The sequence below is a fragment of the Mus caroli genome, unplaced genomic scaffold, assembly GCF_978045245.1.
Source record: "Mus caroli unplaced genomic scaffold, Mus_caroli_1 scaffold_14, whole genome shotgun sequence".
Lineage (NCBI taxonomy): Eukaryota > Metazoa > Chordata > Mammalia > Rodentia > Muridae > Mus > Mus caroli.
Window position 1 is genome coordinate 79,984,208 of NW_028227269.1, and position 21,873 is coordinate 80,006,080.

At 39.7% G+C, this 21,873-nt stretch overlaps 1 protein-coding gene across 2 annotated transcripts; it reads right to left on the reverse strand.

Moving 5' to 3' along the window:
• Positions 1–713: 713 nt before the first annotated feature.
• Cox16 (cytochrome c oxidase assembly factor COX16) lies at positions 714–14,108 on the reverse strand. Of its 2 annotated transcripts, none has more exons than XM_085830521.1 (4): positions 13,868–14,108; positions 9,678–9,749; positions 3,461–3,523; positions 714–792 (listed from the first exon to the last, which is right to left on the reverse strand). In XM_085830521.1, the coding sequence occupies exons 1-4, from the start codon at positions 13,934–13,936 to the stop codon at positions 757–759; spliced, it is 240 nt and encodes a 79-aa protein (XP_085686647.1). In that variant the 5' UTR covers positions 13,937–14,108; the 3' UTR covers positions 714–756. The 2 variants fall into 2 exon arrangements, with proteins under 2 accessions (XP_085686647.1, XP_021034928.1); XM_021179269.2 differs by having other exon boundaries at positions 714–986.
• Positions 14,109–21,873: the final 7,765 nt, after the last annotated feature.

Genomic DNA, 21,873 nt, shown 5'->3' on the forward strand with positions numbered 1-21,873 from the left:
TTATCCATTAAGTAATATTCTAAGATTACTAAAACTAATGTGTTGAAATTAATTAAAATTGATTGAGAGAAAAGTGGGGTGTTTCGATCATTTGGAATAGTTATAGTGGGAATATTTCAGCTAAAACTTCAGGTATTTAGAATTCAGTACTGAGATTACACAAGGTAGAGAATTGAGACTGCCTAAACAGAAGAAAATGAGCTACTGGTTTTAAAAACAAAACTCTTACCTTTCCTACCATTTTGTTTAAGGATCAGACTACAGGAGATCTAACAAACAAACTAGAACCAACTCCCAGACTATGCTAATGCACAACACAGCCATTTCATAACCTCAACAAAATGTCACATCTTCTTACCATCATGCACTACATATGAACAGGTTTCAGAGGCTGATTTATAAAGTATTAGGAATAAAATATAAGACCATTACTAGATTATGATCACTTATTTATAAGCTTAACATAAAGTCACCGTTTTATTGGGAAAATCTGGATCTAAGCCTATGATTTTCATCAGAAACCAAACTGAGATAGCAAAAATGTTCCAATGACTAGAAAGAGTATGAGTGGGTAATAGGAAAGTAGAATTCATGGCATGTTATGGAAGCAGTAGTCACATTTTTTTTTTTATAGATTGGTAGTGGAGTGTGTGTGTGTGTATGTGTTCAACACTACTATTTTCATTTGCAAGTAGACTGAAAAGCATACAGACTTATACTTGACTTTTTAATCAAAAATTTCTGCCATCATATTATTCACATCCAGGTTTCCACAGGTCTGGAATCTTCTTCCTACATATCGAGATGAGAACATTTCATTGAAAAAAACAAAACAAAACAAAACAAAACAAAACAAAAACTGAGCACAGTCAGGTTGTCTTAGGCTTAAGAGTTTCTGGGTTTCGTCCTTGGAGGAGTTGAGGATCTTCCCAAGGCCTCGGTCCTCGAATATTCTTCCAGTTTTCAAAAGTGGAGTCCTTTATTTTCTACAGAGCCACAAAGTTAAGCATATTAGTTCAAAAGCCCAGTGGCTTTGACTGATGTTATCACTAAGTGGTGATCAGGTCAAGGAAAACCCAATAGGCTCAAGAACAAGTTCAGCAAACAGACTCCAAGCCAACCTCAGGGACTTCCTGGGTTTAGAACTTTACTTGCTTGCTACAGAGAGACGTTACATCTACCTTTCCGCATAATAAGCCCATAGTGGCAAAAGGAGTTTACACTCTGTTTCTTTTTTTTTTTTTTAATAAATTCCTTTTCTTTTTTTTTTTTAAGATTTATTTATTTATTATTTGTAAGTACACTGTAGCTGTCTTCAGACACTCCAGGAGAGGGCTCCAGATCTCGTTACGGATGGTTGTGAGCCACCATGTTGCTGGGATTTGAACTCTGGACCTTCGGAAGAGCAGTCGGGTGCTCTTACCCACTGAGCCATCTCACCAGCCCTACACTCTGTTTCTAAGAGCACAAAGAAAGGAAAGAGTCTGGGAAAACAGGAGTAAATATGAAGCTGTACTAGTGTAGCAACAGCTGAAAGACTGGTATGAGTAACAGTAGAAAACAGAAGACCTAAGGTGTAGACTCTGGCATCTTCACAAGGAAGAAAACAACCAAAGCGCCCTGTTTTGCAACCTGGGAAATGACACTGGGCTTCAGAATGAAGTCATTCACCTCTGGTAACCTGAGTAAAAGTATTTATCCTAGGCAGAACCATTCAACTACACTCTGATATACCATAGCTTCCCTTAGTCTTAAATGTCTCAAGCATGGGGGGAAGCTGGAGAAAAGGGGTGGATAGAAGAGCTCCTTGAACCTCTCCAATAGTCACTTTTATATACCTGCTTCTATTCTGAAATAACTGAGGGAAGAAAAAAATTGCTATGAGATCAAAGGGTAATTTATATCCAAAAATGGAGAAAATGGCATATGTTTTCCTTGATGTTTAGATACAAAGTATTAACCCTTTTATTGAAGAACCATACAATCTTTACCAATTAGCACAGGCCACCTTGGCATTGCCTCTCTTATAAGTGGTTGCTAAAAGGCAAGATGAAATACTCTATATTCATAAAGCTATTAACCTTTATGATTCCTAAAAGAACTACACAGAAAAATCTATTCCCAGACAAGCCATTCACAGCCCCGACTGCCTGCTAAGTGCTCACTCACTTCCCCAAGCAGACAGTCCAAGGCTTCAACAAAGGACAGGGAAGCAGGAAATGAAAGTGTTTCTCTTTCAGGTAGGAGTGTATTTTAAATATATATGGATGTACAAAGTGCTATTAATTTAGCATAAATATTTTCAAGAATGGCTATGAAACTATCTAAAGCAGCAGTTCTTACCGTTCCAAATGCCACAACCCTTTATTATAATCTCTCATGTTGTGGTGATCCCTCAATCATAAAATTATTTTTGTTGCTACTTCCTAACTGTAACTTGGGGACTGTTATGAATAGTAATGTAAATATCTGATATTTCCAGTGGTCTTTAAGGGGTCACAACCCACAGTTTGAGAATTACTTATCTAAAGGAATTAAATGGCCTTTTAGTTTGTTTCTTTGTTTGTTTTTTGAAACAGAGTCTATATAGCCAAGGTTAGCCTTGAATTCACTATGTAGTATAAGTTGGCTTTGAATTACCAGCAATCCTAGTGCATTGGTGTCTTAGGGTTTTACTGCTGTGAACAGACACCATGACCAAGGCAACTCTTATAAGGTAACATTTAATCAGGGCTGTCTTACAGGTTCAGAGGCTCAGTCCATTATTATCAAGGCAGGAGGATGGCAGCGTCCTGGCATGCATGGTACAGGAAGAGCTGAAAGTTCTATATCTTCATCTGAAGGCTGCTAGGAGAAGACTGAGTTCCAAGCAGCTAGGATGAGGATCTTAAAGCCCACACTCACAGGGATACACCTACTCCAACAAGGCACACCAACTCCAACAACTACTAGGAGGCTACACATCCTAATAGTGCCACTCCCTAGGCTGAGCATATACAAACTATCAAGCTTGGCCTCCCTAAATACTGGCATAGCAAACATGTGGTTCCATTCCTGGCAAAATCACCATTATCCAGATATGTTGAAGTATACATGCTTATTAGAATTTAAAATAATTCCTAGGATGTGAGACAAAATTGACAAGAAAGAGTCATGGGAACATATTGTGTTTAGGGGCCATTTACAGGAAAGACTCCTTGTAGAAAATCTACAAAAATTTATGTTTGGCTGCATGTCAGGCTGTACATACATGTTATGCAAGACTCAAGCCTCACTGTCTAATACCCAGTGCTATAGGACTTATTCCCCAGCACTTCTGGTTCCAAATTTAAGATAATTTACCAAATACTGCAAACTCAGATTAAATTTATTTTTTCTTTACTATTAATATATCTTGAGAAACAGAACCAGTCATGACTAATGAGAATGTAACAAAACATAGAATATTAGCATACTATACCTCATACTCTGACTCTAAAGTTATTTTATTTACTTTCAATTTTTTCTCCAATTCAGGATCAATCTATAGAAAAGAAAAAAGAACATATATCATTTAATTGTTTTATATTCATTTTTCACTTTTTTTTTTCATTTTTTACTTTTAAAAATCATAGGAGAGCAGAGACTAAAGGAAAGGCCATCCAGAGACATGCCCCACCTGGGGACACCAAACCCTGACACTGTTGATGCCAAGTGCTAGCTGACAGGACCCTGGTATAGCTGTCTCCCGAGAGGCTCTGCTAGCACCTGACGAACATAAATGCAGATACTCACAGTAACCATCAGACTGAGCCCAGGGACCTCAATGGAAGACTTAGGGGAAGGACTTAAGAAGCTGAAGGGATTTGCAGCCCCATAGGAAGAACAACAATATTAACTAACTGGACTCCCCTACCCCCACCCCCACAACCCCACCAGAGCTTCCAGGGACTAAGCCACCAACCAAAGAGTATACATGAGTGGACCCATGGCTCCAGCTGCTTTTGTAGCATAGGATGGCCTTATCTGGAATTGGAGAGGAGGCCCTTGGTAATGTGGAGGCTTGATGCCCCAGTGTAGTGGGATGCTAGAGCAGTAAGGCAGGAGTGGGTGGGTAGGGGGGGGGGAGCACCTCTAGAGGATGGGGTATTTGCAGAGGGGAGAACAGGAAGGGGAAAACATTTGAAATGCAAATAAATAAAATAACCAATTAAAAAGAGAGAGAGAAAGATTATATAATCTCAAAAAAAAGTCATAGGAGAGCTGAGCCTGGTGGCTCATGCCTTTAATCCCAGCACAAAGGAGGTAGAAATAGAAGATCTCTATGAATCTGAGGTCAGCCTGCTCTCATGAGTCCTAGGCCAGCAAAGGACACAGTGAGCCCCTGCCCAAACAAACAAACAAACAAACAAAGTCATAGAAAAAATAGATAAGAAAATTCAGCCAATTTAAAGCATATGTCAAAATCTCTAATATCAACTGTGATAATTAATGCATAGTGAAAACTAATACATAACTCCAGACACTGATCTACACTGAGGAATTGTTTACTAGGCATTTGGCATGTACATATACTGTTTAATGCTCACAAAACCTATAAGATAAACATAAATTCCATCATCTACTATGTATATAGAAAGCAGGATACAGCAAGTTGAATAACTTGTGAAAGACACGTGTGTTGGTATTAAACATTGGCCCTCTGCCTCCAGAGGCAGCAGTATTCACCTACTGCCAATGTAGATTTTGTAGTACAGAAATATTTAAAATATTGCTATATAATGCACTTGAAAATAAAAGAACCTTTTCCATAGACCAAATAAAGAGTTAGAAATTTAGAGTTCCAGCCGGGCGTGGTGGCACACGCCTTTAATCCTAGCACTCGGGAGGCAGAGGCAGGTGGATTTCTGAGTTCGGGGCCAGCCTGGTCTACAAAGTGAGTTCCAGGACAGCCAGGGCTATACAGAGAAACCCTGTCTCGAAAAAAAAAAAACCAAAAAAACAACAACAAAGAAATTTAGAGTTCCATAGTGGCACACTGAAACTCATGTCTATTACCTGTGAGTTACAAAAAAATAAAAAAAAAGAATGTTGGTGAAATAAACAAGACACAGAACATAGACTCACTGAGTATGAGTGACTTAACAGAGCCTATGAACAAAGTGATGAGCCAGGGGTTTAATCCCAGAATTCCACTAGAATGATGTATGGTAGAGACAAATGTGATAAATCAAAAAAGGATAAATTATGACAAGTAGATCTAAAAATCCCAACTCATGGGGCTGGAGAGATGGCTCAGCAATTGAGAGCACTGACTGCTCTTCTGAAGGTCCTGAGTTAAAATCCCAGCAACCACATGGTGGCTCACAACCATCTGTAATGAGATCCGACACCCTCTTCTGGTGTGTCTGAATATAGCTACAGTGTACTCACATATAATAAATAAAGTAAATCTTTAAAAAAAAAAATCCCACACATATGTACCTGAGCTTCCAGAATTATATCAGTGCTATTGGTCATGTGCCACTTCTGCCTTATCAGCAAATACTATCCTATTGAATAACACTTCCCTAAGCTATCTTCTCACGCTTCTATTTTCTATTCAAAGTGAGATTTAAAACAAAATAAATAAATACATAAAATAAAATAAAATAAAATAAAATAGCTCAATTAAGTCTTCAGTTTAGGGTTTCCTAAGAGCTGAGAATTGGAGTTGAAAGTCATTTTCCCTCCACTGTACTTGCCAAGCCTGGAACAAGTATAGAATCATAACCAAGGGTTATTAGCATTACAGCCAGCTATCTCATGTTTGTGCTCATGTATGAAATTTATAAAAATAAATAAATAAATAAGGAAAGAAAGTAAAAGGATTATTAGAAATGTGCATTGGGGTCGAGCGTGATGGCGCACGCCTTTAATCCCAGCACTTGGGAGGCAGAGGCAGGCGAATCTCTAAGTTTGAGGCCAGCCTGGTCTACAGAGTGAGTTCCAGGACAGCCAGAGCTACACAGAGAAACCCTGTCTCGGGAAAAAAAAAAAAAGAAATGTGCGTTGGGAATGAAGAAAGGAAGAAGTGAGAGATAAGAAAGGGTACTAGGAGTGTGGTGGTTTGAATATGGTTGGCCCACAGGAAGTGGCACTATTCAGAGGTGTGGCCTTGTTGGAGTTGTGTGGCCTTATTGGAGGAATTGTGTCACTTTGGGTATGGGCTTTAAGGTCCTATGCTCAAGTTCCATCCAATGTGAAACAGAGTCCTCCCCTGGCTGCCTTTGTATCAAGATGTAGAACTCTCAGATCCTCCAGCACCATTTCTGACTACTCACTGTTGTGCTTCCAGCAATAATGATAATGGACTGAACCTTTGAAACTATAAGCCAGCCCCAATTGAATGTTGTCCTTTGTAAGAGTTGCCTTCGTCAAGATGTCTCTTCACAAGAATAAAACCCAAACTATGACAAGTGAAGAGAATATTATCAAAGCACGTTACACACATGTATGGAAATGTCATAATGAAGAATGTTACTTTGTACAGTTTATATGTTAATTTAAAAAGAAGAGGTTGGAAAGCAGGAAGATGTTGCTACTGGGGATTAGAAAAATCATCACCTAGGGCTGCAAAGACAAAAGCAGAAAGCAAATGACAAGTGACAGGGTTTATCTCTCCCAACAGAATTACTAAATTATTATTACTACATTAGTAATTATTAAATTCCTAAATTCTAAACTCCATAAAATAAAAATATAGAGCTAAGCTGAAAAATCTCTGAAAAGTACAGCTGAATTTCTTGGTTTACTAATTAAAAGTCATATAAAGTCAGGTCTAAAGAATAAGGAAGAAGCTGAGACACACTAAAGCTAACTGTAACTCCAGCTAAGCCAGGACCCAGCTCATGCCCAAGTGTTAAGGGCACCAGACCCCACTCTGCCTGCCAAGAAAAAAAATGATGAACTGTTTCTAAGGAAAACAATATCACCTAGAACCTTTACAGCCACCTATAAAAAATAATTAATATTTAGGTGAAAATAATTATAAGGCATATTCAAAGATAAAATCATATAGTAAAAAATGAAGAAAATGGATAATTATATCCTTATGGGAGATGGGACTTTTAAGTAATTATGATTCACAAAGTGTTTAAGTTACTCCCAAAAAATGGATAAAATATGGCATTATGAAAGATTTCTCTAGAGTACTGAAATACATAATAAAAGAATTAAGTGAACCGTTTAGAAGTAAAAAATATGTACTAAATCACAAAGTTATATAGCTGTCTCTTGTGAGGCTATGCCAGTGTCTGGCAAACACAGAAGTGGATGCTCACAGTCAGCTATAGGATGGAACACAGGGACCCCAATGGAGGAGCTAGAGAAAGCACCCAAGGAGCTAAAGGAGTCTGCAACCCTATAGGTAGAACAACAATATAAACTAACCAATTCCCCCAGAGCTCGTGTCTCTAGCTGCATATGTATCAGAAGAGAGCCTAGTCAGCCATTAGTGGAAAGAGAGGCACATTGGTCGTGCAAACTTTATATGCCTCAGTACAGGGGAAAGCCAGGGCCAAGAAGTGGGAGTGGGTGGATAGGGAAGCAGGGCGGAGGGAGGGTATAGGGGACTTTTGGGATAGCATTTGAAATGTAAATGAAGAAAATATCTAATAAAAAAATTTTTTAAAAAGGAATCGATAAATGGAACCTCATAAAATTGCAAAGCTTCTTTCTGTAAGGCAAAAGACACTGTCAATTAAAAAAAAAAAAAAAAAGAACAGGGTTGGTAAGAAACTCATCATAACAAAAGACAGATTTAGTAATTAGAAAGTAAAACAGCAGAGAGTCTCCAGGGATGAGTATATACACAAAAAGGGTTAAGTGCAGATTAATAGTATATTCTGTAGTGCATACAGGCTATGAATTTACACATAGTTTAATAGTACACTCTACAGCTCTTATAGCTCATGAACTTAGGCATAGTTCAATAGTACACTTTATAAATCTTAAAGTCCCATGTAGGAGGCAGAAAGAAAACTGAGGTAAAAACAAACAAAAAACTTTTTTATAAAACATTAATCTTTTGTTTTATGTATCCCATGGTTTTGCTTAAAATCCTCAAAGATACAAATGACAGTTTGAAACTCCAGGGGTTTTTTCCACATTAGAGTACCTAAGAGTTAAGGAAACCATTTCCTGCTTCCATGATTCAATATCAACCCCTCTCCTCCTCCCTCATTGTGCTGGAGGTCAAACCCATGGCTTGCTCGATGGTAGGCAAGTGCTCTACCACTCAGTTTGATTCACAGGCCAGGGAATCACTGTGTATAAAATAATAGAAAGCTAGACCCTTGATAAGACTGAACAAGGCCAACTGTGTTCCTGCTGGACAAAAACATGTCTAGTATCAGATCTTCCCCTGTTGGTCACCACTCTATTTAGTTCCACCTCATAAGGAAAATGGAATTTTAATAAGTTTTGTAGACAGTCAAATAAATAATATAAGTAAGGGGGGTGTATGCACAAGCTAACTCAGCATTTACTACCCTGTTTTAAGATGAACCAATTTAGGATTGATTTGTAAGTACTTGCCTGTTTCTTCCTGGACATGTGGGATTCAGTCTTCTTATGTGTTTTCATCCCCATATCCAATATAACCAACTGCAATTTCTTTTTTGCATATTGTGCAGTCTGCTGTTTTGGTTATTTAACTCCCTAATCTAGTTACATGTGCCCTTTTCATCTGTCATTAAAGTAACAGGATTACTTAGTTTTCTTTTCTAGTGATGTCTGGATCATATCAGCACTATTATTATGATTATTCTTATTTTCATTACCTGGTCTTGAAAATAGGGTTACAATATTTACATTAAATATTAAGCTAATACTCTCTTGTTACAGAGCACAAGATAGATAGGCAAATCAAAGACTGTCCTACTCACATGTACTTAAACTACATACTTAGTCATAGTACTTGGTGGGGATACAGCAATGGAGAGTCCATTACCACAGTGAAGAATGCTTGTTCCAGCATATAATGGTACATTATATATTATTTAGAAGAGTCTTCAAATATCAGGTATGTGTTCCCTCTCCCCAAATTACAACACATTTCTCAGTTAATGAACCAGACATCTTATGTAACAGACAGCGCAAATTTGAGAGTGAAAGTGTAATTACAGAGGGTACAAATCCTAGCTCTGTCCGGCATACACACATGACTATACGCAGGATAGTATAGCTGTCTGGAGCTTTTTTTCCACACCTGTAAAATGGAGGTCCTAGTATACTCACTCCTACAATAATACAGATGCTATAAAAAAAGATAGGTGTCTTCATTTATAATAAAATATTTTATTTTAGTATCAGTTACTAATGAGAAATGGCATATACTTATAACATCACTGGCAGTTACAATAGAATAGCTAATTTATAATTAGAGAGGAAAACTGTGTTCTTAAATTCCATAAAAATCCAAAAACAACTACATCTGAGAATATTTGGGGAGAGAAACAATATTACAAGTAAATACAGAGAACTTTTCCTGAATGCTTGCTATGGTTCACTTGCATGGACCCACAGTAGTGGTATTTTAACCAAGAAAAGGTGCAAAGACCAGCTATTGGGTTTGCAAGACAAGACAGATTAACATTGCTAAGTGAAATGAGCATGAAATTCTCCTACACAAGTCAAACACCAATTATAGTTCTTACCTTAATCGTCACAGCATCATACCGGATTTGTGAAAATTCACGAAGACCAAAAGAACCTCCAACAACCAGCAACTGAAACAAAGGAAGGGAATAGCTACATGAACTAGGTCAACTCTGACTAGCTACATTCAGTTAAACAATGCCTTAGACAGCATATAAACAACTTATAGATTATATTTCCTAGAAAATTATTACTCATTTTCTTAAAAGTAGATATGGTGGGGGTTACCTTCAAAGGCATTCTAGTGACACCTGAAACCTGAACAAATATTAAACCCTAAATACACTGTTTTCTTTCTATATATAAATATATATAGCAAAGTTTAATTTTCAAAATAGGCACAATAAGATTAGCAACAATAACTAGTAATAAAGTACAGCAATGATAATATATTGCAATAAATGCCATTCGAAATACTTGCATCTGAAATAATCCATGGGATTTTTTTCTCCTTTTTTTTTTTTTTTTTTTTTTTAATAACAACAGACAAGATGCAGCAAGTGAAATGTCCGAAAGGGAGGCCACTATACTATCCTGGAAAAATTATAATATTGTAACTGATGTTATAAATCAATACTACATATGTTTTTCTGGTTTACTTTTTTTTTGAGACAGAGTGTGGTGATTTGAATAAGAATGGCCCCCACAGCTCATATATTTGAATGCTTAGTCATCAGGGATTCACACTCTTTGAAAGGATTAGGAGGTGTGGCCTTGATGGAGAAGTATCTCACTGGGGGTGACCTTTGAGGTGTCAGAGCCTAAAAGGCTCTCTCTTCCTACTGCCTGAAGGTCTAGATGTTGAATTCTCCAATTATTTCCCCAGCAGCATGTCTGCCTGCATGCCACTGTGCTCCTCGCCTTGAAGGCAATGGACTGAACCTCTGAAACTGTCAGCCAGCCCCAACTAAATGTTTGTCTTTGTAAGAGTTGGTCATGAGCCGGGCGTGGTGGCGCACGCCTTTAATCCCAGCACTCGGGAGGCAGAGGCAGGCGGATTTCTGAGTTCGAGGCCAGCCTGGTCTACAAAGTGAGCTCCAGGACAGCCAGGGCTATAAAGAGAAACCCTGTCTCGAAAAACCAAAAAAAAAAAAAAAAAAAAAAAGAGTTGGTCATGGTGTCTCCTTACAGCAATAGAAACCAACTAAGGCACAGGGTCTCATTAACCAAGATGACCCTGAACTTGGTATGTGCCTTGAACTTCCAATTCCCCTGCTTCCAAACTCAAGAGGAAATAAAAAACACACCCAACTAAATGATTGCCTACTGTTATATAGTTTGGAGTGGGCCTGTCTCTGTACTTAAATCCCTTTAGAGATTTATGTAACCTTAGAAGGTAAACCAACAGAAATACCATTTGTTAACTAATTGATCAAACCAAGTCAAAAAAAAAAAAAAAAAACCACAAATGTCTATCCAATTAAGTTTTTTTTTAGTGTTTGTTTGTTTGTTTGTTTTGTCTTGTTTTGTCTTGTCTATAAATATTTCCTGTCAATGTAGCAGGACAGAACTCTTAAAACCTCTTTGGGTTTTGAGTGCTATTTGATTCCTGAGTCTTCTTTGATCACACAGAATCAGTAAAGTGTGTTTTGCTTGAAGTTTTAATTTTAAAATTTATTTAGTATTTGTGCATGCAACCATACATGCACACTTATGTGTACATGTGCACGTATGTGTCCTATGTGCCGGTACATGCGGGTGACTGTGGAGATCAGAAAAGGACAATCAGATACCATGGAGCTGGAGTTACAAGCAGTCATGAGCAGCCAGATACAGCTGCTGGGAAACTCTAGTCCTCTGAAAGAGCAGCAAGTACTCTTGATCAGGGAACCAGCTCTCTCCTCCCTTGAGTTTCTAATACTAACTACATAGGGTACACCTGGGAGTAAAACTCTGGCCTTGTCTGTGTAGAATTTCTTTCAACTTCATGACTTTACAAAATTGGACATTTGTAAACACTGCCTTTTATTTTCTTAACAAATTATAAAGGAGTCTTGCAGCATATGGCCCATTTTTTTGTATGAAGAAACCCTTTCAGAGAGCTTCCAAACTGCTACTGTTATTTTACCAAAGAGTGAGCTGGCTATAATCCTCACATCAGAGATGAATAAGCTAAGCCAATTAGGAGCAAAAAGCTTGATATCCATATCACTACTTAAATAATTAAATAGAAAGAGTGTAAAAACATAAAAATAGAAATTTAAAATTTGAGGTTCATAAAAGCAACAAAACTTCACTGTTGTAACTTTAAAACTTCTGACAAAAGGAAAATGGAAAAAAAAAAAAAAAACCTAGATAAACTCAGAAGGTAAGAAACGGGGAGAGCACCTGTGCTGCATGTCCCTGCGTGTGCACACGAGTGCACATGTACACAGGCTGAAGGGTGAAAAGTAAAACAAAAAAAATCATCAAAAAACAACATTCGATTTAGAGTCTCTGTTCACTAGATTAGTGGCTCAATTGGAGGAACTGCTCTGCTCTCTGAAAGGGTTTCTGCATCAGAAAAATGGGTCATATGCTTTTCTTCTAAGAACATTCTCTCCTCTTGTTTCCTCTCTTGCAATCTAGAGATTCACCTCTTAGGTTTTAGGGCCCTCCATTAACCACCATGATTTCTAGGTATACAGCAGCCACAATAAAAATTTGTATTTAACAATTATACATATAAACTATTCTTAGCTACTTTTTAAAAAAAAATGCTATTTGGAATACATAAGACTAAATCAAAATATCTGCTTTTACACATGCATACAATATATAATTTTATATATATATACATATATATAATTAACATGTAACAATAGTAGTTTTAAAAAGTCATAAAACTGAAAGGGAGAAAGGAATCACAGGAGAAGTTGGAGGGGGAGAAGTAGGGATGAAACAGATGTAAACACAGTGCTTATCTATTAAATCTATATAGTAATTTTAAATAAAAAGAATGCTATTTTGCACACGTGTATGTGCATAAAGCAAACAGAAATGAACGACTAGCTAGATGTGTGTGTGTGTGTGTGTGTGTGTGTGTGTGTGTGTGTAAAAAGGTTATAATGAATAGCTTCCTGTGAAGAACTTGCGTTTGCTCCATGACTGGAGGCTCCCTTACTGTGCACCCTGGACTATGCGTTATAAAACAGAAGAGGAGAACCCCAGAACTCAGAGGAGGATTTCTCAAATTGGGCATAGAAAGTGCTCTTTGCTTAACTTCTGGAAGGGCATCTGGAAAATAAATTAGGCTTAAAGAGTTTTTTTTCTAGACAGAGTTCCAGATTGTGCCTTCATAAGACTGATATAACCATTTAAAAACTGACCAAGAAAGAAATTTCCATTTGTAAAGGAGCCTCTTTCCTGCTGGTTAGCCCCGAAAATAGGGCAGGGTACTAAGTCTACATAGAAAGCCTAGCCCTGAGATTTTTTTTTCTTTCTGTAACATCTTGACTTTTATAATTTTGAAAGAAAATCAAATTGGCTCCCATAGTGATAGATGGTGATTGCAAGTCAGTAGCAACATCCGTGTTTTTGAACGGCAGAGGAATTTGCAGAAATAAAAAATTTATGCATGCCTTGTCTACATAAATTGCTGTCATTTTATAAAAACGAACGCTTACCCCAAAACTCTTAAAGCAAAATTATCAAAACAAGATCCACACACATCAAAGACGACTTAAAAAAAAAAAATTCCGTTTCTAAAATCAACCTTTCTTTTAACAGTGCTTAAATACAAAAGGCACTTCACCCGTGCCAAGAACCACACCAAGAAAAATGTCTTGTATTTTTAAAAGCTTTTGTTTATTTTCTTTTATATCGAAGTATGCTAAAGCAAATTAACAATGATCAAACAACAAATTATGAACATAATTACTACAAATGAATGTAATTATTAAAGAAGACATTTGATTAATCTTCTTGCAAAATCTCAATATCTAACCCAGGAAAGGTACTGTAAAACGGGGATAGTAACACGCGCGTTCACGAAGGGAAAGGCAACGGGGGGTGGGGGATGGTGGGACCCGAGGTACACTTTTGAGAATGAACTAAAAAAAAACAAAAACAAAACCCTCACAGTTCAGGTGGCTCCCACAGACCCCTAGTCAGCAGTATCCGAAAGACAGCACCAACACGCCACTCAGCCAAAGAGGGCCCGCCCCTTCCGGACTCGCAGCCCCGCCCCGCTCCCGCCACAGCCGCTCACCAACATGGGAACTCCGTAGCGTAGGGTCTTGTTCTTACGCAGAGCGCGCAACACAGCGGGCGCAATCATGGCAGAAGGTGCGGCCTGCTTAGTTAGCCGCTTCCAGAGCAAGCCCAGCGCGGCCCGCAACACGTCTCAGGCGAAGTTGTAGACTCAGCGCAGGCTTTGGGTGCCAGGTCCACGCCTGATAAGCCTCCGCGAGTCAAACGGAAACGATTGGCCTTAACGCACTCCTGCTTCCTCCCTCCCCCGGAAGTCGGGGCTACTGAGCTCTGGTTCCGTGACCTCAGGATAGGCCGGGTGCAACTGGGTTTTTCGATTTGGAAAATCTGTAATTCGCATATTCTGGATCTTGACTTCTGCGGCTCAAGAAACGCAGATAAAGGGCGGGGTTGGTTTTTAAGCTAATGCACAAGTAGCACCAGGTTAATGAAGACATTTTAAGTTGTGGCTCATCCGTTGTAACTGAACTTTTTTAAAAAACTTTTATTGATTATTTTATTTACAATTCAAATGCTATCCCCCGTCCCGGTTTCTGCTCCGCAAACCCTCTATCTTACTCCTTACTCCCTGCTTCTTTGAGGGTGCTCCCCCACCTACTCCCACCTCACTGCCCTAGCATTCTCCTACACTGGAGCATCAGGCCTTCAGAGGACCAAGGGCCTCCCCTCCCATTGATGCCAGATAAAGCCATCCTCTGCTACATATGCAGTGGAGCCATAGGTCCCTCCACGTATACTCTTTGGTTGGTGGTTTAGTCCCTGGGAGCTCTGGGGAATCGGATGGTTGTTCTACCTATGGGGTTGCAAATCCCTTCAGTTCCTTCAGTCCTTCCCCTAACTCCTCCATTGGGGTCCCTGTGTTCAGTCCGATGGTTGGCTGTGAGCATCCACATCTGTATAGGTAAGGCTCTGACAGAGCCTCTCAGGAGACAGCTATATCAAGCTCCTTGCAACAAGCACTTCTTGGCATCGGCAATAGTGATGGCTGTATGGGTATTGATCAACAATACGTTTGGTAGCTGCATATGGGATGGATCCCCAGGTAGGGCAGTCTCTGATGGCCTTTCCTTCAGTCTCTACTCCACTCTTTGTCCCTATATTTTCTTTAGACAGGAGCAATTTTGGATTAAAATTTTTGAGAAAAGTGGGTGGCCCCATCCCTCAACTGGGGGTCATGTCTAACCTCTGGATATGGTCTCTACAGGTTCTCTCTCCCCTTTGTTAGATATTTCAGCTAATGTTATCCCCATTGGGTCCTGGGAACCTCTTGCTTTCCTGGTGTCTGGGACCTTCTGTTGGCTACCTCCTGTTCGTCTCCCATTACAACACACCTTTCTGTTCAATTCCCTGATCCTGGCTCTGTACATCTCCCCTGTTTCTTCCCACCTGATCCTGCCCCCCTTTTTTTCTTCTCCCCTTCCTTTATTCCTCCCAACCTTCCCACCCTCTACCTCCCATGATTATTTTGTTCCCTCTTCTAAGTAGGACTAAAGCATCCACACTTTGGTCTTCCTTCTTCTTGAGCTTCATATGGTCTGTATAAGTTGTATCATGAATATTCCAAGCTTTTTTTTCTAATATCCACTTATCAGTAAGTGCATACCATGTGTGTTCTTTTGTGACTGGATTACCTCACTCAAGATGATACAGTCTAGTTTCATCCATTTGCCTGCGAATTTCATTAAGTCCTATACTTAATGAATGAACACTTGTTTTTCATTGTTTGTGTGCCTCTGGATGAGTCAAGAAACACAGAAACGAAAAAGAAGAAACAGGCCATCTAATAAGGACACAAACTAGAAACTATGATAGCTTGGATGAACAAAACACCTGCCTTGTCTTTTCCAGGAAGAGACAGAGAAAACTCGCCTCCCTCTGCCTCTCTGCCTCTGCCTCTGCCTCTGCCTCTGCCTCTGCCTCTGCCTCTGCCTCTGCCTCTGCCTCTGCCTCTGCCTCTGCCTCTGCCTCTGCCTCTGCCTCTGCCTCTGCCTCTGCCTCTGCCTCTGCCTCTGCCTCTGCCTCTGCCTCTGCCTCTGCCTCTGCCTCTGCCTCTGCCTCTGCCTCTGCCTCTGCCTCTGCCTCTGCCTCTGCCTCTGCCTCTGCCTCTGCCTCTGCCTCTGCCTCTGCCTCTGCCTCTGCCTCTGCCTCTGCCTCTGCCTCTGCCTCTGCCTCTGCCTCTGCCTCTGCCTCTGCCTCTGCCTCTGCCTCTGCCTCTGCCTCTGCCTCTGCCTCTGCCTCTGCCTCTGCCTCTGCCTCTGCCTCTGCCTCTGCCTCTGCCTCTGCCTCTGCCTCTGCCTCTGCCTCTGCCTCTGCCTCTCTGATGCCTCTGCCTCTCTGATGCCTCTGCCTCTGCCTCTCTGATGCCTCTGCCTCTCTGATGCCACTGAATGCTTTGGGAATAGCCTCACAAGTAACCACAGGAGAAGCTACATATCTCCTTAAGCTTAGGCTAACATCTATGTCAGGGGGAAAGAGGGCATAAAGGCAAAGGGGAGATGGCATGATCTTAATCTCACACAACACTAGAAGACAGGTTTATACGTAATGAAAAGATCCTCTCTCTTTACAATTTTCATAACAAGCTTTAAAATTGTTAGAAGACTACACTCTGGTGCTGTTTTGTTGTGGTGGTTGGCTGGTTGGTTGGTTGATTGGTTGGTTTTGCCACTTTTCATTCCATACTAATATTCCTTACTGAATATGCCATGAATTTACACACCTCCAATTTACACACTTCCATAGCACTTGAAGTCCACTGTACTCTATAGGCAACATAAATTATTCCCTCTTCAGAGCTCCATAGCCTTTGACTTATAACTCGGCACACTGTGTATTGTGTTAGTGTATAAAAGTGTTACTATTGTTAGTAGCATACAAACAAAACAGGAGGATAGCTACAGTATTTCAGAGTTTGAATATTAATATCGGGGGAAAGACATAATTTGCATTAAATCAAAGGAAACGTTGATGTGTCCAGGAAAACATTTCTTAAAGCAAGACTTTTTGTCAATCCCTTTCCTCCCCTGCGTCTTCACTTGACTGTAGAATAGAGATCTGCAAATGTGTGAATCAAGTAGTATAAGGGTGAGCAGTTTTAAACTGAGAGAAACAACACAATTAGAAGTACTAGAAGAAAATTTTGTAGATATACTAAAATTACTTTGGATCAGAATTTAGGATTGACAGGATAGGTCTCTAATAACAGGGGTGCTATAAATTATGAAGGGTGTCTCCTTCAAAGCTGGTGTTTATCGTTCTTGGTTGACTGTGCTGATCCGCCTGCTTCGGGAGCACTAGGATTACAGGTGTATGCCATTATACCTAGCCTTGGATAGACATCTTTCTGTTGTTTTGAAAAATCTTCTCTGTACAAAGATGAAACCATAAGGGGCTACAAGATTTATTAAAATAGTGTGAAGTGTATAGCACTTACACAGCATCAACTTTCATCTTAAATTCATTTCCTATGACATTTCAAAACTCATCCAGTGTCCATATTACTTAAGTGTGTTATTTCTCACTTCAACAGATATTAGAAATCAAGGGGCCTGGCTCCAAAACTCTGGGCATTTTCTGACCTCCTTACTACATAGAAGACCATCGTTCTGAGTCATACTCCATCAAAGCCCTGCACCCAGCTAGTGATTTATAATGGGATTAATCATACACATATAGTCTAGATAGTGCTATTATCAGTAATATGCTATCCTTTTCATATAAGTATTTATCCAGATTAGTGAAAGGAAACAAGCTTATCCAAGGTTATACTTTGTCAAGTAGTACAGATATTCCTTCCTATAGAATTGACTATTATCTAATTGATAATGGCTTCTATGGACATTTCATGGATCCTCTTAAATTGTAAACTTTAAGCTGGCCTTTAGTCCTTGTGGGAAACATTGTGTTAGAGCCTTAAGTCCTTGAATGAGAAGCAACCCCATAGACTCAAATGTTTGAATATGTGGTTCCCAGTTGGTAGAAATGTTTGGGGAGGAATAGAAGGTATGGGCTTGTCAGAGAAGGTATGTCACTAGGAATGGGTTTTAAGGTTTCAAAACCCCATGCCAATCTCACTCTTGCCCTTCCTCCTCCCAACCTCTCTCCTTCCCCCCCTCCCCCTCCCCTCCCCAGATATATCTTCTGCTGTGGATCAAAGGTAAGCTCTCTGCTACTGCTCCAGTGTTATACATGTTTGCTGCCATTAAACTTTGTTTATATATTATCTGGATCATGGTGTTTTGTCATGGCAATATAAAAGTAGCTAAGACAAACAATTCTTTTCCAAATTATTACCTCTGTCTCAGTGCTGTGTGTGTGTCTCTGTGTGTGTGTGTGTGTGTCCTTCACCATTCAAGTTGTCAAACTTAATGGCAAGAACCATTACCCCAGGTCATCTTGCTGTTCTGTACTAGTGACTGTCAAACATTAGTGTGTCTCTAAATCCTGTAGAGAATACTAAAAATCTATTCTAGGCCCTATCACCAGTTTCTGATTGCGCAGGTGAAGGATGAAACCTAAAATATATTTCCCAACAAGCTTCCAGGTCATACTGAAACTGAGGTTCTAGGGACAACACTAAAGAACCCCTATCTATCTTCTTTCCCTAAAAATGTTTTTCCTTCAAACTTGATCAGTGTGGGGATTTCTGGTACATTGCTAAAACCTGGAAACCATAACCTCCTCCTATGATCACTAAGACAACATGTCAAAAAAAATCTTATTTTGGTTCTCCCTACCATTTAATGTAACTTCTGAGTGTAACTGGAGTGGCTGAGAGTAGATTTACTCCAGTTCCGTTTTATTTAGCTAAAACAAGTTACAATTAGGTTGTTAGCACAAAACTAGAAAACTCTTACTCCTTTATGCACATTCTCTGATAAAAGTGATCACAAGTGCTCTCTAGGGTATTTCCAGTATCATCTTGTTTTCTATGGGGTGTGAGCTATAGGATAAATGAGGCCACATAACTGCCCCTCTCCTGGTCATCCCCTCCCACAATCCTTCCCCCATCCAGCCCCTTCTCCTCTGAGAGGGTAGGTGCCCCCTCTGGGTATCCATCCACCCTGGCACATCAAGTCTCTTCCTCTCCCACTGAGGCCAAATAAGGCAGCCCAGCTAGAACAGCAGAATAATATATCCCACATACAGGAAACAGCTTTTGAGATAGCCCCTGCTCCAGTTGTTTGGGAAAGACCAAGCTGCACATCTGTTACATATGTACAAGGAAGCCTAGTTCCAGCCCGTGTATGTTCTTTTGATTGGTGGTTCAGTCTTTGAGAGCCCCACAAGCCCAGGTTAGCTGATTCTGCTGGTCTTCCTGTGGAGTTTCTCTCCCTTTAGGGGCTGCAATCCTTCCTCCTAGTCTTCCTTAAGAGTCCCCAAGCTGCATCCACTGTTTGGCTGTGGGTGTATGCCTCTGTGGTTGATGGTTTGGGCATCTCAAGAGGACAGATGGTAGCTAATCTTAATGGTCACATTGATGGGATTTTGGCAACTCTGTAAGGGAGTTTCTAAATTAGGTTAAATGAGGTCGGAAGATCCATCCTAAGTGTGGGGATCACCACACCATGGGTGAAGAATAGAAGGGAGAGTGCCAATATTCATCACTCTGCTTCCTGGTGGCAGACACAATACAGCAGCTGTCTCCTCACACCCCTGCTGCATATCTTGCCTGCCATGGTAGGATTGCTCAGTCAAACTGACACAAATGTATCCCTTTTTGGTTTTTTGGTTTTGTTTTTAATTTTGCCACACCAACAAGAAAAGTTGCTGATACAATTTTACCTCTGCCACTAGATTTATCAAATTGAGCAAAGCTCTATCCAATTTTTCAATTGTCAAGGGCCAATTTATAAAGTAAACGCCTAACATAGTTTAATATTTTCAGGTAGACAGTTAAATCTTAAGGATGGAATTCTAGCCAAGACAGATACTCACATTCAATTCTAGCAATAGTCATTGTTCACTTCACTTTCAAATAAAGAACAAGGGAAATTTTTACAGGATTTTTTTCTGGCACCTATTTCTTGGAGGTTGTTGTGTATGTGTGTCCCTACTCCATATTACGTGCTTGTGTAGAGGCCGTAGTCAACATTGGGTATCTTCCTCTCTCTCCACCTTATAATTTGTAGCAATCTTTGAACCTGTAGCTTTCCGTTTGAATCCTGTCTCCTCCTTGTACTGCTGCTGTTAAAGAGTACCATTACGGCCAAAGTTTATGTGGTTAATGGGTAACCAAACTTAAGCCTTCATGCTTGCACAGCAAGCACATTCCCTACTGAGCCTTCTATGACTACAGAATATACTAATGCATATTTTAGAGCCATTCTTTAAATATGTCATGGTTTTCCATTTAGGACTCAAACCGATCAACATTTGAAGAATTTCTTCCACTTTTATTACTTCAGATGAACCTGGTTAGGTTTACAATTTTTAGTAATGTGACCAAGAGCCTAATATGGACAGGTTTGGAGTTGTTTGTTTTGGTAACTAGTAATGGAACATACAGTATTTTAGCCATCTATGGACGGCATATAAGACAGGAGTTCTTGAAAAATTTAATAACTGAAAATTCCCATAGACTAGTATTTTTACTAAATATTTTCTATGTTTACATATCTGAAGGTTTAATAGCATGCTACATGAATTTAAATCTGAGAACAGACTCTACCTTCTAGGTTTGCCTACATATAGTTTATGATGTCACAGGATTGGCAGTACACTGTATCACTAGTAAGTAATGCATAACCATAAAACTTTATTGGAATAGAACCATATCTTTTTAATATTCATTGTTCTTTTCAGGCTATAAATGCAAAAATATAAGAACTGCAACCTAAAACATTTTTAAATTATTTCTCTCTCTCTCTCTCTCTCTCTCTCTCTCTCTCTCTCTCTCTCTCTCTCTCTCTCTTTCTCTCTCTCTCCTTCTCCCCCCTCCTCCCCCCTCCCTCTCCCTCATGTGTGTGTGTGTTTAGGGGTAGGAGTTATTGTCCTGGTGCTGGAGTGATGGTTAGAGAACAACTTGGGGGAGTCAGATGTCTTCCACCATGTGGGTTCCAGAAATCACTCAAGTCCTCAAGCTTGGTAAAAGGTGCCTTTATATGCTGAGGCATCTCACCACCCTAGTCATTTACTAGACTTTCTGAGTCTGAAGTAAACTGCCAGGTTTGGTAACAAAACAGCTGTACATCTGGAACAAGTTTATCATCTTTAACCATTGACTTATTTCACCTATAAAAATGGAACTACTCAAACTGCCTTGTAGTTTTGAGAGTTTAATACTGGGAAAGTGCAGTAGAACACAGTATCTAGCACCAAGAAAGTAGAGCCAGTAGAGTGTTCTGATTATGATGAAGACTCTGAAGCCAGACTGCATGGCTTTAAACTTCAGCTGACATTAAGTAACTGTGTGACCTGGGCAAGTTTCTTAACCTGTCTATGCCTTGTTCATCTCATTGTAAAACGGACATAACAGCTTCTCTAAGAGTTTTGTGAACCTAAAGTGAAATGTTAAGGGCTTAGGATAATAGCTAGGACACTGGTCAGCACTCAGGAATTGTTAAAAATTCTATCACAGTGCTGAGTCCTAGTGTCGGCCTCTTCTGTAAAGTAAACCTCAAAATTATGTTTCTTTCCCCTTCCCATTGTCCCATCAGAGGTATTGGTTTAAGAAGATGACAGAAAAATAAGGAAATACATAATAGTCTTCTAAAGAAAACAAGACTGTAAATGTTCAATAAGTTCAACAGGTCTTTATTGAGTGTCATAGTTCAAGAGGCAAACCTGGACACACTGGTATCAAACAGTGAGCTTGAAACAGGATCACTGATGAATTGGTGATGATTCCTAGTTAATGTGGTTTACGTCTACTTGCTTTGCAAGTAGCTCTCAGACATGTAACCTGTGAAACAGCTGATGTTTACATACAGGGAGCCAAGGGGATATAAAAATTAGAGCAGAGAGAGACCCACACAGAGCCATCAGGACAGAGGAGCCGAGGAG

Bases quoted from the DNA above. Each gene is read 5' to 3' on its own strand.
- Cox16 (XM_021179269.2), bottom strand. From the start codon at position 13,936: ATGATTGCGCCCGCTGTGTTGCGCGCTCTGCGTAAGAACAAGACCCTA. The intron at 3,524-9,677 runs GTAAGAACTATA...TCTTTTCTATAG, and splicing joins ATGATGCTGTGACGATTAAG to ATTGATCCTGAATTGGAGAA. The intron at 987-3,460 runs GTATAGTATGCT...GTGGCTCTGTAG, and splicing joins CTTTAGAGTCAGAGTATGAG to AAAATAAAGGACTCCACTTT.